Here is a 20897-nt window from a genome sequence, read left to right as displayed (position 1 = left end):
GGAGTTTTGTGTAAAATGATGATGATTTATTATTTTTTTCCCCATTCTCTTTTGTGTTTTTTCATTGCAAGCAAAATAAATGAAGATATTACTACCGAAGCATTTGTAATTGCGATCATTTTCTGGGAGAAATTTAGCATTATCTGAAAGAATTGAAGGCTGACAATACTTTTGTCCAGCACTGTATTTGCAGATCATCTTTAAAGACCCATATTATGGTTTTTCAACCTATTAAACCTAGATAAATGGCATTGTCAACAAAGAGTTAACCTGTAGAAGAAGCTATTAAGGAGCTCCGGCCTCCAACTGTATGGTCCTCCCTTCTCTCCATTTTGAACTTTGGCTTTAGTTTCTTTCAATCGCATTTGGCGAACCAACCAATTGGTGCGTTACCTAATTAGCAAGCATTTATCAAGCGCCGCTCTGGCCGAAAACGCAGCATGCCTAGCTGGTGTTGATGCTAAGCTGCGCTGTGGGCTAAGGCCGTCGGACGTCGGCTTCAGTCGCATGTCTCCAAAAAAGGTTTCATGATGGTAATCCTGTAATCTCATGGTCAAACTCTTTGAGTAGTCCGCTGCAGTGAATATTTTGTTCAAGTGTGAACTGTATCTGACCATCAGGTTTACAGTGCATCGCCATTTTCTTTCTCCTCTCTGTGATCAAAGCTGATCAGATCCAAAATATCTGTATTGCTGCCATCTGCCGAGCACCAGTTATCATTTTGTTATTTTCCCTATTTGAAGTCTCTCTCCCCCACTCATCCCTAAAAAAAACGTTGCTGTTTTCAACCATGATAATGGATGACTCGTTGAACCTATTCGGATCCACCACGTGGCTGTAATTGGTGGTGTAATGGCGACCCTACACATGAAATTGTTCTGTTCGTGATGCACAAAAAGGGGTTAGAGAGGAGCCAGATCAGTGCAATGGTCATTTTCAACAGTGCCTTGAAAAATGTTCATGCCCCTTGATGTTGCGGTCTCGCAAAAAAACACACCAAACTCATTGGCTGCCATTGACTGTGACATACGTCCCAAATTCAATCCATTTAAAATGGGACGGTTGGATTGGATGTCTACTAGTGATGAACCACCCAAGCATTTATAGGTTTTCATATTTTAATGAGGATAGTATGCAAACAATAACCAAAGGGGGAAAAATGAGTAAGTGAACCATCACATTTATTATTTTGTGGACCACCTTTGGCAGTAATAACTTCAACCAGACGCTTCCTGTAGCTGCATATCAGTCTGGTACCTCGATCAGGACTAATCTTTGCCCATTCTTCTCACAAAACTGCTGTAGTTCAGTCAGATTCCTGGGATGTCTGGCATGAATCACTGTCTATAGGTCATGCCACAGCATCTCAATGGTGTTCAAGTCTGGACTTTGACTTAGCCACTCTAGAATGGTTTCGGAAGAACAAAATACACATTCTGAAGTTGATTTACTTCTGTGTTTGGGATCATTGTCTTGTTGCAGCATCCATCCTCTTTTTAGCTTCAACTGTCTGACAGACGTCCTCAGGTTTTCCTGCAAAACTTTTGAATTCATTCTTCCATCAATGATTGCAAGTTGTCCAGGCCCTGAGGAAGCAAAACGTCCATGCTTCACAGTGGGGATGAGGTGTTGATGTTGGTTCCATTTTTCTTCCACACATGACAATTCAACTTTGGTTTCATCAGAAAATATTTTTCCAAAACTTTTGTTGACTGTCTGTCAAGGAAGTTCAGTTTGAACTCCAAGACAAGTGTGACCTCGATAGCTTGATTAGAGAAACAAATACGACCACAACCATGGATTGATCTTATCGAAGTCTTTATAAGCAAGAGCTCTTGGGTACAGAATGATGTGACCCAGCCAGAAGCTGTGATCACCCAGAAAGTACAAAGCAGTACAATAAAGGCTGGAATTTATACTGTTGTAAAGGCCGGTGCCGAAGGCCACAGAAAAACGAGACTAAGAAACGAAACTCATTCTCACAAAGCTGGGTATTTTTCCATACATCTTTGAGCTGAGACCTTGAGCACCGGTCCCAACTGGAACAACGATAAGAAACCACAGTCCTCCTTTGTATTCATTCAGGGCATATTGAAAAACAACGAAACATAACCGTCCATATTTGGGAGTATTGATACAGTCTACAATCGTCAAGGCCATGAGAAGGCCCACTCAACAAGATTACAACAGATTATTATAACAATGATACTCTATGCTATAATGTTCTCATGCAAGCATAACAAAAGCATTCAACATATAATGTATAATGGTTGTGTTTTAAGCATGAATAAATTCTCTCACACTGTCCAAGTGCTTTTTTGCAAACTTTAAACGAGCAACGTTTTTTTTAGACAGCAGTGGCTTCCTCCGTGGAGTCCTTCCGTGAACACCATTCTTGGCCATAGTTTTACATGTCCAGGCCCTGAGGGAGCAAAACAGCCCCAATTCATGATGCTCCCTCCACAGTGGGGATGAGGTGTTGATGTTGGACAACTGTTCCTTTTTTCCTCCATACATGACGTTGTGTGTTACTCCCAAACAATTTGACATTGACTTTCACAAAATAACTTCTGTGGAGTCTCCAAGGGCCTTTTTTAAACAAGCGAGAAGGTTTTTTTAGACAGCAGTGGCTTCCTCTGTGGAGTCCTCCCCTGAATATCAATCTTGGCCATAGTTTTACATAAGGTTGATGAGTGCACAGAGATATTGGACTGTGTGCCGGTGATTTCCGTAAGTCTTTTGCAGACACTCTAGGGTTCTTTTTTTTTTTTTTTTACCTCTCTGGATATTCTGCGCTGAACTCATAGCATCATCTTTGGTGGATGGCCACTCCCTGGGAGAAAAGCAACAGTGCCAAACTCTCTCCACTTGTAGACAAGTTCTCTGACTGTCGATTGATGAACATCCAGACTTTTAGAGATGGTTTTGTATCCTTTCCCAGCTTTATACAAATCAACAATCCGTGATCGTAGGTCTTCAGACAGCTCTTTTGACCGAGCTGTGATGCACATGGGACAATGCTTCTCATCTAGAAATTTCTTACCCAAGTTTTATAGTGGTCACGGCAGCTTTAAACCACTCATCAGTGATTGGGCACACACCTGACTTAAATTGTTTGGTAAAAATTGATTTCAGTTGCTCTTTAAGTGTCCTTAGGCAGAGGGTTCACTTACTTATTTTTCCCCCTTCTGTCATTGTTTGCATGCTATCCTCATTAAGATATGAAAACCTATAAATGTTTTGGTGGTTTTAGTTCAGGCATACACTGTTTTTTCATCTGTGTGATTTTGACAAAGAAGAGAAATTCCCAAAGGTTCAGATAGTTTTTTATACCACTGTACGTGAAGTGCGAAGCGGTTTACAGCTACATTACCCCTACATAATAACTTTTTTCTCGTAGCAATTGTACTTTATTTTCCTATTCTTTATTGGACCCTAATACTCCATTGTAATAGTCTAAAACCAAGTTTGGAAGTAAATTCTTCGTTTCCAATTTGAGGAAATTACGTCGCTAGATGGAATCTAACTCTTGATTGGATGGGATTTGGGAAACTGCTTCCACTTTAAGGTCTGGCATTGTTAAGAATGTACTTAAAAATGGAATGGATGTGGTTGCAGATACTGTTTAAAAAAAAAAACCTTGTAGGTGTAGACATGGCATAAGTGTTTGTAGTGTTCTCTCATCATTTGAGTCTGAGGAAGCCAGTGTAACCATTTCATTACCGGTATAATATGGTCCAGTTTCCTTGCATTTTTTTTTGGGTCTCTTGAGTTCTTTATCCCCAACATGCATCCTTCTTCTAACATCCTCTTCAGTACCGTTCAGTGGAAGGTGACCTCACTCCTCGGATCATACCTGGGATTTTCATTGGAAGTAGACTGCCGCTCGACTTGCACTGCAGAAGGCACTCGGAGATATTATTAACTCATTGGCTGCCAAACTCATGACCAAATCATTTACTGTATTCACAGAAGAATGAAAAGAGCCATTAAAGATTACTTCGCAACTGATCTAGTAGGTTGTTGTGATGGACTTTAAGGTGTACGCTTGAACAATTACAGTGATCCCTCGCTACTTCGCACCCACAATGCATCATTCTGGCTCTAAGGTTTTAATTATTTTGGGGGTTTTTTCCAATGAGAAGCATTGGTGTGTGACATGGTCAATAAGGAGAAGCAAACGTGCGTGAAGATGTTAAAGTTTTACCACAGATGTCAATTGAGTTGACAAATTCCATGAATGGAAACACATTTCAACTGATTTTTGCAGCCATTGCACCTGCTAATTTCCTTTAACTTTATCCTTAAAATATGTTGACTCATAGACTTCATAACGATATTGACGGTGCGCGGGGCCGATTAATAGGGGGCCTGCATTGTTCGCGTGGTTGTCAAAGCTGACCGAGTGAAATTACAGACAAAGACCTTTTTTCGGTGAAAATTATTGTGAATACATACTTAAATCCCTGAATTCTTCATGCATATGGACGTAAAACAGTCTCAATTTTTGTTAAAAATAAAAAAAACAAACAAAAAAAACATGCGATTAGCATTTATTTTACGTAAATATGTCGAAGTATGATGCTAGTCTGTTAGTCAATGTGGCGGCTGCCATATGTAAACCGAGCTTTAGCGGTGAAAATTATTGTGAATAAATGCTTAAATCCCTGAATTCTTCATGCATATGGACGTAAAACAGTCTCAATTTTTGTTAAAAATCAACAACAACAAAAAAACAACAACAAAAAACATGCAGTTAGCATTTATTTTATGTAAATATGTCGAAGTACGATGCTAGTCTGTTAGACGATGTGGCGGCCGCCATATGTAAACAGCTTATCGCTGAAAAGTCTTGTAAATAAATGCATAAATCCCTGAATTCTTCATGCATATGGACGTAAAACCGTCTCGATTCTTGGTAAAAGGCAAAAAAAGTGTGCGGTTAGCATTTATTTTACGTAAATATGTCAAACTACAATGCTAGTCTGTCAGTCAATGTGGTAGCTGCCATATGTAAGCAGAGCTTTTCCGGTGAAAATTCTTGTGAATAAATGCTTAAATCCTTGAATTTTTCATGCATATGGACGTGAAACAGTCTCGATTCTTGGTAAAAAAGCAAAAAAAATGTGCGGTAAGCATTTATTTTACGTAACCATGTTGAAGTATGATGCTAGTCTGTCAGTCAATGTGGTGGCTGCCATATGTAAACAGAGCTTTTCCGGTGAAGATTATTGGGAATACAGTGGTACCTCGACATACGATCGCTTCGACACCCGATCTTTTCGACATCCGACGTAAAATTTGACTCGTCATTTGTTTCTACATCCGACGACATGCTCCAAATACGACGACTTGACAGCACCGCAAACGAACGCATGGCGGATTTTCATGTGTGAGAAATCAACACAGATTTTCAAAACGTTGGTACAGTTGGTCAAACAAGGAAAAAAGTGATGCTTACCTTTGAAATGAAAATGCAAATTATATAAAAATATGAGCGCTGGGGTGCGCATCCATGAGCTGGCTCAACAATACAGCTCCACGGTCCTCTTCCGACCACCGTTCGCCAGTCTTTCTAAGTTAAGGTGACAATATTATTGTGGTAACGTCGCCAAGGAAATCGCCAGCTTTGTCACGTTTTTATCATTTATTTAAGAACTTATTCAACACAAAACGTCCATTTCCCTCCGCGGTTGACTGTGCTCTTGAGAAAACGAAAGTATTATCTCTACCGCACTAACCTCTCTCACTGTGACGTCAGCCCTGCGGTGCGTTCAGGTACAGCAAAAAGTGTCCGCCACATTAGAATCCGATTCGTTACATTATTTACAGGAATGATTATTAATTATTATTATTATTATTATATTATTCCGATTTTTATTCATAATTTATTTGTTTTGCTATGTTTAATTGCCATTTTTAATAGTACCAGCAGTATTTATTAAGGATTTACTGTAGGTTTTTGGGCTGTGGAACGAATTAATAGACTTATAATGTATTCCTATGGGAAAATCCTGCTCGACATACGACCATTTCGACTTACAAACAAGGTCCTGGAACGAATTAACTTCGTATGTAGAGGTACCACTGTAATTGCTTAAATCCCTGAATTCGTCATGCATATGGATGTAAAATACTCTTGATTCTTGGTTAAATAGCAAAAAAAAAAAAAACAATGCAGTTAGCATTTATTTTACGTAAATATGTCGAAGTACGATGCTATTCTTTTAGTCAATGTGGCGGTCGCCTTATGTAAGCAGCTTATCGCTGAAAATTCTTGTAAATAAATGCTTAAATCCCTGAATTCTGTATAGATAGATATGGACGTAAAACAGTCTCGATTCTTGGTTAAAAGCAAAAAAAAAAAAAAACGTGCAGTCGAAGAATGATGCCAGTCTTTTAGACATTGTGGCAGCAGCCTTACAACAAAGAGCTTTTTACGTTGAAAATTCTTGTGAACAAACAAAAAATATAATAATTACCTTGAATCCTCGAACAAATCACTCCTGAGACAATCCTTCCTGTTTGTATCCTGACACCTGGCTGGATGGACGTCCTTGTTGCCTCCCCTGTCTCATCTGGCTAGATGGACCCCCTCATGTTCCCTCACTCTATTGCATCTCTACAACTGGAACTCCTTCTGCTAATACCCATCATCAGCCCTGGTGCATCTATAGCCTGTCCGTCCTGTGAGTGGATCTCTGACAGTCCTGACAGTGGATCTCTCCTGACTGTGGTTCTCCCCAAGGTTTCTCTTTTCCCACTGGGTTTTTGGAGTTTTTCTTTGCCGCCATGGAGGGTCTAAGAATGGGGGATGCCCAGGACATGAACTCATCTCATTCATTCTACTGTATCTCACTGTGTATAAAATTGACTCTGTAAAGCCCTCTGAGACAACCATATTGTGATATAGGGCTGTACAAATAAAATTGAATTGTATGTGGTACAGATTTCATACTTTTTCAACATAAATCCGGCATTGGATCGCCACATGTGGCCGACAGCGAATAACTGAAGCGGGTTGTGGGATAGCCCCCTACTTGAAGGCGTGGCGCAATGAAGATCGAATCTGACCTGTGAATATCATTATGAAGTGTATGGCTGACGAATGATTCATTAGCCCTGGATGCCTTGATACAGTGGGGCAAATAAGTATTTGGTCAACCATCAATTGTGCAAGTTCTCCTACTTGAAAAGATTAGAGAGGCCTGTAATTGTCAACATGGGTAAACCACAACCATGAGAGACAGAATGTGGGGGGAAAAAATCACATTGTTTGATTTTTAAAGAATTTATTTCCAAATTAGAGTGGGGAAAAAAGGTATTTGGTCACCTACAAACAAGATTTCTGGCAGTCAAAGAGATCTAACTTCTAACGAGGCTGCACTCGTTACCTGTGTTAATGGCACCTGTTTTTACTCATTATCGGTATAAAAGACACCTGTCCACAAGCTCAGTCAGTCACACTCCAAACTCCACTATGGCCAAGACCAAAGAGCTGTCGAAGGACACCAGAGACAAAATTGTAGACCTGCACCAGGCTGGGAAGACTGAATCTGCAAAAGATAAAACGCTTGGTGTAAAGAAATCAACTGTCGGAGCAATTATTAGAAAATGGAAGACATACAAGACCACTGATAATCTCCCTCGATCTGGGGCTCCATGCAAGATCTCACCCCGTGGCGTCAGAATGATAGCAAGAACGGTGAGCAAAAATCCCAGAACCACACGGGGGGGACCTAGTGAATGACCGACAGGGAGCTGGGACCACAGTATCACCATCAGTAACACAATGCGCCAGGGACTCAAATCCTGCACTGCCAGACGTGTGCCCCTGCCGAAGCCAGTACACGTCCAAGCCCGTCTGCGGTTCGCTAGAGAGCATTTGGATGATCCAGAAGAGGACTGGGAGAATGTGTTATGGTCAGATGAAACCAAAATAGAACATTTTGGTAGAAACACAGGTTGTCTTGTTTGGAGGGAAAAGAATACTGAATTGCACCATAACCACTGTGAAGCATGGGGGTGGAAACATCATGCTTTGGGGCTGTTCTTCTGCAAAGGGACCAGGACGACTGATCTGTGTAAAGGAAAGAAGTAATGGGGCCATTTATCGAGAGATTTTGAGTGAAAATCTCCTTCCATCAGCAAGGGCATTGAAGATTAGACGTGGCTGGGTCTTTCAGCATGACAATAATCCCAGACACACAGCCAGGGCAACAAAGGAGTGGCTTCGTAAGAAGCATTTTAAGGTGCTGGAGTGGCCAAGCCAGTTTCCAGATCTCAACCCCGTAGAAAATCTTTGGAGGGAGTTGAAAGTCAGTGTTGCCCAACGACAGCCCCAAAACATCACTGCTCTAGAGGAGATCTGCATGGAGGAATGGGCCAAAATACCAGCAATAGTGTGTGAAAAGCTTGTGAAGAGTTACAGAAAATGTTTGGCCTCCGCTATTGCCAACAAAGGGTACATAACAAACTTTTGGTATTGACCAAATACTTATTTTCCACCATCATTTGCGAATAAATTCTTTAAAAATCAAACAATGTGATTTTCTGTTTTTTTTCTTTTCCATGTTCTGTCTTTCATGGTTACAGGCCTCTGTAATATTTTCAAGTGGGGGAACTTGCACAATTAGTGGTTGACTAAATACTTATTTGCCCCACTATATATGTTTAACAATATTACATCAAAAAGCATCAGGGGAAATGCATAAGTACATGAAAATAATAATGATTGTAATAGATGTAATATACTTTGTGCAATACTTAGTAAGTGCGATATTCAATGCCTCACTGTCAACTTCTGCAACTTCTATTCACACATATTCTTTGTGCAATACTTATTTACGTGCAATATTAATCTGCAATATTCAATTCCTTCACCGTCAACTGCTGCTACTTCAATTATTTACAACTGCCTGTACATAGGACTACCACATACATATTTTATATTTATTTAGATTTTATACTTTATTCTTGCAAGCCACTTAGGAGGTTTTTTTTTACTTGTCCTGCACTGTAAAGGGAGATGCTCCACAATTTCATTGTTCAAACGTATAATTACAATAAAGGGCTATTCTATTCTATTCTATTCTATTCTATTCTATTCTATTCTATTCTATGTAAACATATATATGTATACAAAATTAACCTTTTGATGCCTGAATTTACATGCAACAAATATCCATCAAAAAGCATCGGAGAAATACAGAAGTACATGAAAAGTAATAAAAATGAAAAAAATATAAAAAATAAACTGAAAAACTACAGAATGAAATTGGGAGAAAAAAAAAAATAGGGCTGTCAAAATTATCGCGTTAATGGGTGTTAATTAATTTTTTTAATTAATCACGTTAAAATATTTGACGCAATTAATGCACGTGCCCCGCTCAAACAGATTGAAACGACAGCACAATGTCCAAGTGTCCATGTGCAATGTTTTGGGAGTTTTGTCGCCCTCTGCTGACGCTTGGGTGCGGCTGATTTTATGGGCTTAAGCACCCATGAGCATTGTGTAATTATTGACATCAACAATGGCGGGCTACTAGTTTATTTTTTGATTGAAAATTTTACTAATTTTATTAAAACGAAAACATTAAGAGGGGTTTTAATATAAAATTTCTATAACTTGTACTAACATTTATCCTTTAAGAACTACAAGTCTTTTTATCCATGGATCGCTTTAACAGAATGTTAATGATGTTAATGCCGTCTTGCTGATTTATTGTTATAATTAACAAATATAGTACTTATGTAACATATGTTGAATGTATATATCCATCTTGTGTCTTATCTTTCCATTCCAACAATAATTTACAGAAAAATATGGCATATTTTATAGATGGTTTGAATTGCGATTAATTAATTTTTAAGATGTAATTAACTTGATTAAAAAAATATATATAATGCATATAGAAAATGGGGGGGGGGAATAAAATACAGTAACATTTTTAAAAATTATTTGGGAATTATAAAGTATTTTAAATGTTTATTAATTTTCTGCATTTTTATCTTTTTTTTTTTTTTTTATTCTATTGTCATTTCGATTCACAGCAGAAGGATGATTAGCCACTGAATGATTAGACACGAGTGGCTCAGGAGTAGAGTGGTTGCTCCCTAACACAGAAGTTGTGGGTTCGATTCCCAGCCATTGGTCACCTTGGGAAAGATTCTAAGATTTAGGTTGTTCATGCGTCATCCATTGGTAAATTAGCATATAGTGTCATTTTTACAATCGTAATTTTGCATGGTTAGATGGATTTTTTTTTCATTATAGTCAAAGAGTAATTACCTGAGGTTTTGGAATCTATCATTTCACCACAAATATAATATTCCCAATCGTAGGTTTTCTCAACAGCTCTTAATGATTCTCTGTCAAGTCCTTGTGGATTCTTCCATTTTTCACTTGGATTTTGAAAGCATCCGCTTTTGCCTTGTGAGAGCCCTTCATTTGTTTTCCTCATTACCTTCATACTCATTCGGCACGGACCCTGCTTATTACATTAAGTGTTGCAATTGAGTTCACATCTACATTTTTTCAGCAAAACAAAAAATAAACAACTAGAGAATCCATCATACATCATTTAGGATTTTTATAATGGTAATAAGTAACAATCGAAGTGTATTTCTATGGATGCAAGAAACACAACATACACAAATATGTTTCCTCAGTTGTACAAGTTTATCTTCTTTCCACATAAGCAACACACTGCCGAATCCTGCAGAACTTGCCACTATAACGAGACTAATACTCAATCAAATCTTCATTCGAGGCAGTTTTGTTTTCATCCGACTGCATTTCATTTGGACGACGTACGGAGGTGTATCAGGTTTTTCCAATAACTCGGACGTAATTCAGCCAAGACACTCGAGACAAGTTTAATGGCAGCAGATCAAAAGAAGTTTTTCTGTAAGGTGGCACTCACAAAAACAATACGCGCAGCTTTTGGATGACTGACATTTTCTGACTAACAATGACTTCCTTCAAAGTGAAGAAAGACAATCATGGTTGATACAACAACACATTAGAAGCCTAAATACAATGGCTTTTATGTGAAATTAACAGAGGTGACAGGCGAGGGACCAGATCCATTTGTGTTCCAGAGAGCTTTGGAATATAGAATAATGGCTCTGTCGTCGGATAAATGGACCCGAAAAGAAAAAGAAGAACAAGGCAAAAAGAGGACTCTTAAAAAGTGTGATCAGATTTAATTCAACAGAAAAACAGTGGGGATAAATGTTTTATGGGTGCAGTCAGTCACATGGAAGTAATTTTGTGCTAATGTGTTTTTTTATGATGAGTAATGGTTTTAAAGTGCCTGCGACAGCATGAAAAAAAAATCTTGAATAGCATTATTTTCTGAATTAGAATCATATTTCGAGACAGTTCGACTATATACAACAATTGGGCAAAGCGCAGATGATGAGAAATTCGTTTTTTAATCTGCTGTTTAGCCACGCCTATCATTATAGCGCTCTAGTGTCCGCAGCTGGAGGATGACGTCGGCAGGGTCACTATTTCAAGATATTACTACCAAAGCATTTGTAATTGCAATCATTTTCTGGGAGAAATTGAGCATTTTCTGTTAGAATTGCAGGGGTGCCAATACTTTTGGCCAGCACTGTATATCCCGATCGATCGGGTCCGATCACGTCATTTTCAAAGTATCGGAATAGGCAAAAAAAATATCAGACATGCCTTTTTTTAATATATATATATATATATTATTTATTTAAATTGTTTTGTAATTGTATTTAACGTTACAGACAAAATGTCTTACACTCATCCAGAGTAGTTTTGGCTTAAAGTAGGGCTATCAAATTTATTGTGTTAACGGCGGCAATTAATTTTTTAAAATTAATCACGTTAAGTAATTGTCGCATGCGCTGCACGAAGTTAATCTTACTGAAAAAAAGTAATTAATTATAGTTACAAATTACTTCTCCCAAAAAGTAATTGCGTTAGTAACTCAATTACCTGAATGTAAGAGTAATTAGTTACTTGGCAAAGTAATTGGTGATAATTACTATTTTTTTTTCCCTCAAAAAAAAAAAAAAAACATTGGCCAGACTATGTGAAGTTTTTTGTGAAGGTTTTTGGTACAATTGGCCCGAGCCCAATTCTTTACCCTAATTTACCCTTTACCCTGAATCAACTGTTAAAAGTTGTTAAAATTGCTCCCATTATTGCATTAGTTCCCTTCTCTCTACTTTCGACATATGAAAATTTAAAAACTGTTTCATCATTTAAAGATGGATTCAAGTCAAGATTTTGCCGATTTAGAATTATTTTAGATAAAAAGTTACTTAGGTTCGCTAGGAAGGTTCTCTACAACAGAGCCGTCCTAAAAAGTCTACTGCTTTAAGATGGCGGCTGTCTACTAACTCATTTAGTGCCATGTCTGTCATTTTGCATCTAGTTATATCTATGTACAGTACATATGATATCTACCATGTCTACCATATCTACCATAACATGCGGGCGTAGTTTGTGCTAGCTATCGGCTACAACATGTATTATTGGAGCTACCTAGCATCGGGTTTGCTCGGCGTCACAACTTTCTTGCCTCCTCCCTACTCCTGCTCTGCTCTGTCGTCTCGGTGAGTCCGTCTCCCTCAGACTTTTCGACCAATATAGTAACGCATGCCTTTCTGTCCTCAGTAACGGTAACGGCGTTGCCAAGATGAGAAAAGTAATTAATTAGATTACCCACTACTGAAAAAAATAACGCCGTTAGTAACGCCGTTATATTGTAACGCCGTTATTAACAACACTGATAAAGACACCGTTTTACTTATAGATAGCGTTAAAAATATATCATATTCACTGTTGCCACTAGAGGGCAGTGTATCCACCCAAATAAAAAAACTAAACGTAAACGCTTCCAAAACAAACCATTACATTGCCGCTCTACTGTAATTAAACCCATCCTCTAAGCTGCAAAATTTGATTCTTTTTCCCCCATCAAATTACTCGAGTTAATCGATTAATCGTTGCAGCACTAAATATAAATATCGACACAGATATTTGGGGATCTCTACTATTCTTTTATGTCCATATTTATTGAATTGTTTGTTTTTTGCTATCTCCACACAGTATCCTCCCCATGAAGCAAGGCATTCTGCTTGGTCACTACTTGGGAGCCTTTAATCTGATGGATACATTTCAGGGAAGAAACAGAAAACGGGATTAATGGACACACGAGATGGTAAAAAAGAGAAGGACGGCAGAAATGAAATGATTGAAAGGGGACTAAATCATGAACTCATTGGCTGCGATTGACGATTGCCATTTGAGGGTTTTCATATTCGTGGTTCCAGATGTGGTAAAAATAAGTTTCACTGTGTATACTGTATCTAATCCCTGGCATAATCTAGGTTTTAAACAATATATGATATGTTTGCTTACTTAATTTAAGTAATTATGTATTGAGAAGATTGAAATGTCCATTTGTTCTACTTTATCATTCCAATGTCAATGCAAAGGGTTAACGCTCAGGAACTCTTGACTTTATTAACTCATTGGCTGCTACAATGGCAGCTCTAATTTTATACTTTTGCCATTTTTAATTTTGTCACGATACGTTTTGTGCATCTTGTCTATTTAGACACATGGGGCGAGTCATGGGACGATGCGTTCCAAAGAGGATGCCTCGCAAGCTCGCTACGTACAGCGGTACCTCGAGATGCGAAAGCTGAGGTACACGGAAAATTCATTCAACGCAAAGTTTTCTCTAGGCGTTTTCGCCTAATATTTCGAAAAATATCATCAAAAAAACCTACGGAAGATAATACAAACTGTTATAGGTCATTCCCGCTCGCAGCCATACAATAATAAGTGGGGCTGCAGCAGGGCCGGCCCAGGCCATTTGGGGGCCCTAAGCAAAATAATGCAAAGGGGCCCATATTTTTGGCCCACCAGTTCGTCACAGTGTACAATGAAACCCATGCATGCAATCCAACCCATACGTCCATATTTTTTAAGCTTGTAATCTAGTATCAAAACTCAAAAGTCAAATAAAGCCAACTGCAGGAAACAAAATAGAATATAAATTAAACAATTGCCAAATTGGGGGCCTCCTAGTGGTCAGGGGCCCTAAGCAGCTGCATAGTCTGCGTATAGGCTGGGCCGGCTCTGGGCTGCAGCTATTGATTATTTAAGTACCGTATTGGCCCGAATATAATACGGCCCTGATTATAAGACGACCCCCTCTTTTTCAAGACTCAAGTTTGAAAAAAGACTTTTTGAACACCAAATTAATTTTATACAGAAAATAATTACAGTACATTCAAAACAAATGATTAGAACAATATATTTGAGAGAAAAAGCATGTTATTTTGCCTCATTCAAATCTTTTGAATTTAAATTTAAATTCACATTTATATTTACATTTAAATATGTAAACTTAAGTGGAATCACATTTGTAAATGAATGACTTCTGGTTTTTGAACTGTAAATAAACCAATCTATTGTGATAAAACACCAAAATTGCAATGACTGCATTAACCATCAAAGTGAAGTCTAACTGTAACTGTAGTCTTGAAACAAATCTGAATGAGGAAAAACTTTGCAGTAAAATAATGCCAACTGGTTAATTTTGAGATATCTGAGCTCTGTCATGACAGAACATCGCTTCAATGATATCTGGCGCCATCTAGCGTCGTGAATGCGTATAATGTCTAGACCGCTAATATAAGACGACCCCCTCTTCTTCAATCTTATTTCAATGCAAAAAAAACCGTCTTACATTCGGGCCAATACGGTAATCGATTAATCTATTACTTAGTTCGAATAATCAAGTAATCAGATTATGACATTTAATGCATATTTAGGATACGTAAATAATATTTGGATTGGCTTACTAAGATTACTTTAAAAGGAGCATTAAATGTGAATGCAAAATAAAATTCCTGAGTATTTCTTCAAACTGTGCAGAATTGCACTTTCATTTCACATCAGTCAATGCATTTAAAAATAAAAATACCTAACCTTAGCCTCAAACGACATAAAAATACAAAAAAAAAAAATCTAAGTACAACAAAAGAACAATTGGCTAAATTGCATTGCAAAAGTCTGCTAGCTTAAATGCTATAAAATGCTAACTTTTTTTTTTTTTTTTTACAATGCTCTTAACAAATCATTCAAACACATATGCCCACAAATACCTGCTAAATATACTTCTAAACTAAATAACGAATGTTTAAACAAACATCTTAGCGCAAACAAAAACATACCTTATGTTAGTCTTAACAGGGAGCAGCTGGATTCAGCCATGTAAGACGAGTTACGGCGTATTCACTGTTTCCACTAGAGGGTGGTGTATTCACCCAAATCCATCCATCCATCATCTTCCGCTTGCTCTGGGGTCGGGTCGCGGGAGCAGCAGCTTTTACAGGGAAGCCCAGACTTGCCTCTCCCCAGCCACTTCAACCAGCTCCTCCGGCGGGATCCCAAGGCGTTCCCAGGCCAGCCGAGAGACGTAGTCTATCCAGGCTGTCCATGCCGGTGGGACATGCCCGGAACACCTCTACGGGGAGGCGTCCAGGAGGCATCCGAACCAGATGCCCGAGCCACCTCGGCTATCTCCTCTCAATGTGTAGGAGTAGCGGCTCAATGCTGAGTCCCTCCCGGATGACCGAGCTTCTCACCCTATCTCAAAGTGAGTGCCCGGACACCGTGTGGAGGAAACTCGTTTCGGTTGTTTGTATCCGGGATCTTGTTCTTTCGGTCATGACCCACAGCCCGTGACCATAGGTGAGGGTAGGAACGTAGATCGACTGCTAAATCGAGAGCTTCGCCTTTCAGCTCCTTCTTCACCACTATGGACCGGTGCAGAGTCCACATTACTTCAGACGCTGCACAGATTCGCCTGTCGATCTCCCGCTCCCTCCGACCCTCACTCGTGAACAAGACCCCAAGATACTTGAACTTCTCCACTTGGGGAAGGACCACCTTTTCCGACTGAGGACCATGGTCTCGGATTTGGAGGTGCTAGTCTTCATCCCAACCGCTTCACACTAACCTGCGAACTGCTCCAGTGAGAGTTGGAGGTCACGGCTTGATGAAGCCAACAGCACCACATCATGTGCAAAAAGCAGAGATGCAATGATGAGGTCTCCAAACCGGACCCCCTCAACGCTTCGGCTGCACCTAGAAATTCTGTCCATAAAAATTATGAACAGAATTGATGATGAACGCAGCCTTGGCGGAGTCCAACCCTCACTAGGAACGAATTCGACTTACTGCCTGCAATGCGGACCAAACTCTGACACCGGTCGTACAGGGACCGAACAGCCCTTACCAAGAGGCTCGGTACCCCGTACTCCTGGAGCACCCCCCACTGGACTCCCCGAGGCACACGATCGAATGCCTTCTCCAAATGCACAAAGCACATGTAGACTGGTTGGGCGAACTCCCATGAACCCTCGAGGACCCTGCCGAGGGTGTAAAGCTGGTCTACGGTTCCATGGCCGGGACGAAAACCACACTGCTCCTCCTGAATCAGAGATTCAACTTCCCGAGGGAACTTTCTCTCCAGCACCCCTGAGTAGACTTTACTGGAGAGGCTGAGGTGTGTGATCCTTCTATAATTGGAACATACTCTAAGGGGGGACCACCACCCTGGTCTGTCAATCCAGAGGTACTGTCGCTGATATCCACGCAATGTTGTAGAAGCGTGTCAGCCACGACAGCCCCACAACATCCAGAGCCTTTAGGAAATCCGGGTGGATCTCATCCACCCTCGGGGCCTTGCCACCAAGGAGCTTTCCAACCACCTCAGTTACTTCGACACCAGAGATCGAAGAGCCCACCTCGGAGTCCCCAGGCTCACTATACACAGTGTTAATGGCGCACTGCTTTCCTTTCCTCAGACGCCAGATGGTAGACCAGAATTTCCTCGAAGCCGTCCGGAAGTCGTTTTTCAGGGCCTCGCCAAACTCCTCCCATGTCCGAGTTTTTGCCTTGGCGAACGCCAGAGCTGCAGTCCGCTTGGCCAGCTGGTACCTGTCAGCTGCCTCTGGAGTCCCACTGGCCAAAAAGGCCTTGTAGGCCTCCTTCAGCTTGACGGCATCCCTTACCGCTGGTGTCCACCAGCAGGTTCGGGGATTGCCGTCACAACCTTATGGCCACAGCTCCGACTGGCCGCCTCAACAATGGAGGTGCGGAACATGGCCCACTCGGACTCAATGTCCCCAACCTCCCCCAGGAGAAGTTCTTTCGGAGGTGGGTGTTGAAGCTCGTTCCCAGCAGACCCTCACGATACGTTTTGGCCTGTCAGGTCTGGCCAGCATCTTCCCCCGCCATTGGAGCCAAAACACCACCAGGTGGTGATCAGTTGACAGTTCCGCCCCTCTCTTCACCCGAGTGTCCAAAACATGCGACCGCAAGTCCAATGACACGATTACCACGTTGATCATCGAACTGCGGCCTAGGGTGTCCGGGTGCCAAGTGCACACATGGACACCCCTATGTTTGAACATTCTGTTTGTTATGGACATACCGTGACGAGCACAGAAGTCCAATAACAGAACACAACTCGGGTTCTGATTGGGGGGGGGGGGGGGGCGTTCCTCCCACTCACGCCCCTCCAGGTCTTACTATCATTGCCCACCTAAATCAATAAAACTAAGTGCAACACTTTCAAAACAAACCATTACAACGTCACTCTTTTTAAACGAATCCTCGAAGCAGCAAAATTTTGATCCGAAGCTTTTCCTAGTCGAATTACTCGAATTAATCGATTAATCGTTGCGGCACTAAATTTAAGTACGTTTGACTATAAATGTAAACAAACAAAATATACACAGAACTGCAATGGCTGCCAAAATTAGCTCGTCTTTTAGCACTCCGTGTTTGCTATGAGCTCGAGCAGTCATGTTATAACGTCTGTAGAATAAACCAAACAAACTAGTTACGCTTAAGCGCCACTAGGGGGGCAAAAAGGCATTACAAATAAATGCAGGCAATCAGAGGGCATGACAGCAAATTTAATGTGGCGTTTCGGAACAGACAAATTCAATTCGTATCTTGAGGTACCTCTGTACTTTGTGGCTTTCCATTTAAAGGTATTTAGGAGAATTTCTTAGCCCGGGTGCAATTAAGCTACGATTTCCTGGTATATCGTACAATGTTTTTTGTATCATTCTCAGCTTTATGAGCATTCCTATCATTTCTTAATCGTCCACTCATATTCACATATTGATAAGCACATACTTTTTTAAAACTCACTGAATGTCTTCTTAAAAATCGAGTATGATTTTTGTATCCTCGCCTATTTTCAATGTAATGACTGAGATGGTGATGCAATATAAGCAAATAATATAAATGACAGATTAAGCAAGTGTACTTTAAGCAGAAATCCGGCCTTTTAGCTGGATCATATTTGTCAACATTCATTTCAATAAATACTTTCCATTGGAATGGGTTTTTTCCTCCTTTTGTTTTTGTTTCTTGCTTAGCGTTATGACTGCGGTGGCTGAAATACAGTATATAAGAAGCACTAAGGTGCTACTACTCATTGTTTAACTATAAAGAAATAACCAAGGTTCAATGGGCATTGGCCCATAGAATACAGCTAACATGTTTCATGAAGATCTTTTTACAAATAACAGAGGAATAAACAAGACATTTTTGGATTGAATGTGAAATTTATATCCAGTTACAGGGTGCACATCTGAGACCTTGGCACCTGGGGAGTTAGTTGGATCCTCTTCAAAATTGGTGAGACTGTTCATGAGACTTATGAGATCTTAAGTTACCAAAATGAGTTTTCATTCACGGGCCTGACCTGGACGGGGTGCCAAACTCGGCCATTTTTTGGCAACACGCCAAATTCAGTAATGACTAATAACTTCCTGATCCAAGGTTCAGTCTTTTTCATATCCGGCATGTATGAGAGGTATCCCAGCTTGAACACGACTGCATTGAAATATTACCCACTCGGCCCTTTTTTATGAGACAGGCTCCTCCTCCAAGCGAAAAAAAATCAATTGACCTCAAACCTGCATCTGGGAGCCTTAAGACATGTGTTCAGGAGCCAAATAAAAAATATTGAGGTTTCGTTGAAGCAGAGGGGTCCAAACAGTAAAGTGAAAATGACCGTCGCCATTTTGTCACGCCACAAGTTTTGAACAGTCATAACTTTGCAGATATACAAACTATTTGCACCAAACTTCCCGTGCTTGGTGAGAGTTGTACCCTGAAGGGTCCTGTATAGGCCATTTGCATCCACCCTACTGCGCCAACTAGTGGCAACAAAAAGTTACTCATTTTACTTATACATGTCAAGTTCTTTTCAGATTGGTCATTGTTATTACAAGACCTTTTGTAACACTACATTTAAAGGCCCATGTCCACATGTCTGTGACAACCCTTTGTTCGCCATTAAAATGAAGTAGATTTTTTCAGGGACTTCAGCGAAATTTGGCACACTTGGTCGAATTGTCCCAATTAGAAGATTGATTTTGAATAAGGGCGTGGCTGTACAACTCCGTAGTGCCTACTTTTTTTAAAGGACCCTCTTCATTAGGGTTTTTTTCTCCTAGGTGTGTGAATGTATTTCTAATCCCCAAAAAAAGATACGAGTTTCGAGCATATTAGGTTCTCATCAGATGATGAGAAGGGGACGATCTGCCACCACCCCGACCTGCGTGCCATCCGAGTTGCGCCAAACCGCAAGGGCCCGTTCAGTCCTGCTTACAGCCCTAGTTTGTTTTGTACTTTTTTGATTATTTCAAAAATTGTTTCGTTTTCACAATGTGCATAAAATATTCATATTTTTTCCAGGCTTTTTTTTTTATTTTGTAGGGTCAATTCACGCTGTTCCAACTTTGAAACATTCCAAGGAGTCTACCTGCCAAATAAAGCTAACATCACAATTTCTCCAGGGATTTTCTAGGTTGTAAATTTGGAATGAGACTCCTGTGATTTTAATTCCAACAAAAACATGCAGTTTAGTCAGATATTTTAAATGGAAAACTTAGTTAACTGAATGGTAGGCAGAAGCGTACTAAATGGTCCCACGATAACGTGAACAAACATTGGTTTCAACACTTCATTATCCTGCACTGTTGTCAAATAACTGAAGTCATAAATGCAATTATAGAACAGATGGTTTGTGCACATGACTAGTTTCCGCAATATGTCACTTCAGTATTAACCGCAGTCAAGTGAAAGTGATACTGAAAACTGCCCTAAGTGCATTTTGGGATACCCAGTGGGAAGCGGCAGACATTTTGACCTTCCTAACTCAGTGGAAGAAACATCTGTAAGACGACGGGGAGCAACATGTGCCAGCTCTGAGCAATATTACGACTCTCAGCTGGATTGTAAAATTTTGCTACTTACGGGGGGAGCGCTGCATGCATCTGCCAGCTAAAATGTTACACAACATCGTGACTGCGCTTCCTTTTTTTGTTGTTTTAATAGCTGCCATTGATAGACGTCCACTATATTTGAAGTGGGAGGGTGGCAGTGAATCATTAGCTGCAACCTTCTCACTTCAAATGGATTGGATGTCTCATAGTGATAACGAAATGAGCTACATGATTGGACTTGTATTGATGTCAGTGGCAGATGAATATACATGAAGCATTGGAGGATTATATTGTGTTTTCTGAAATTTCCAGGTTCGCGGTGAATCAGTAACAGGCACACTTTTGCTCAATAGACAATGTTTATTGATTAGAAAATGCTGAATAAATGAGATTTATTGATTACACTCCCACAAGAGCAAGCAACAAGCATAAAAAACAAGCATAACAAGGGTAACGATGACGCTAGATTTGAGTTTGTCAATTCCAGAATCCACGTGCTACGTTACAGCACAACCAGGTGTCCCTTAGCAATGAAAATCGCTTACCGTGACAAATGAGCGGGAGCCAATGCTACGGGAAGG

The 20897-nt window shown here is 40.2% G+C and overlaps 1 protein-coding gene across 2 annotated transcripts in view; it reads left to right on the top strand.

Annotated features, from left to right (window-relative positions):
- The window catches only part of LOC130930220 (epidermal retinol dehydrogenase 2-like), a 47554-nt gene extending 29128 nt beyond the window's left edge, over positions 1–18426 (top strand). Inside the window, exon 7 of one of the 2 annotated variants that reach the window (XM_057858013.1) lies at positions 13097–18426. In XM_057858013.1, coding sequence (XP_057713996.1) covers positions 13097–13193 — 97 coding nt within the window. In that variant the 3' untranslated portion in view covers positions 13194–18426. Of the gene's footprint in view, positions 1–3816; positions 4111–13096 lie in introns of those variants that run through there. The other variant, XM_057858012.1, reaches the window with a different exon arrangement.
- The last annotated feature ends 2471 nt before the right edge of the window (positions 18427–20897 follow it).

Source organism: Corythoichthys intestinalis, chromosome 14, assembly GCF_030265065.1.
Source record: "Corythoichthys intestinalis isolate RoL2023-P3 chromosome 14, ASM3026506v1, whole genome shotgun sequence".
In the NCBI taxonomy this organism is placed as follows: Eukaryota; Metazoa; Chordata; class Actinopteri; order Syngnathiformes; family Syngnathidae; genus Corythoichthys; species Corythoichthys intestinalis.
This window is presented reverse-complemented; position numbering and strand designations above follow the sequence as displayed.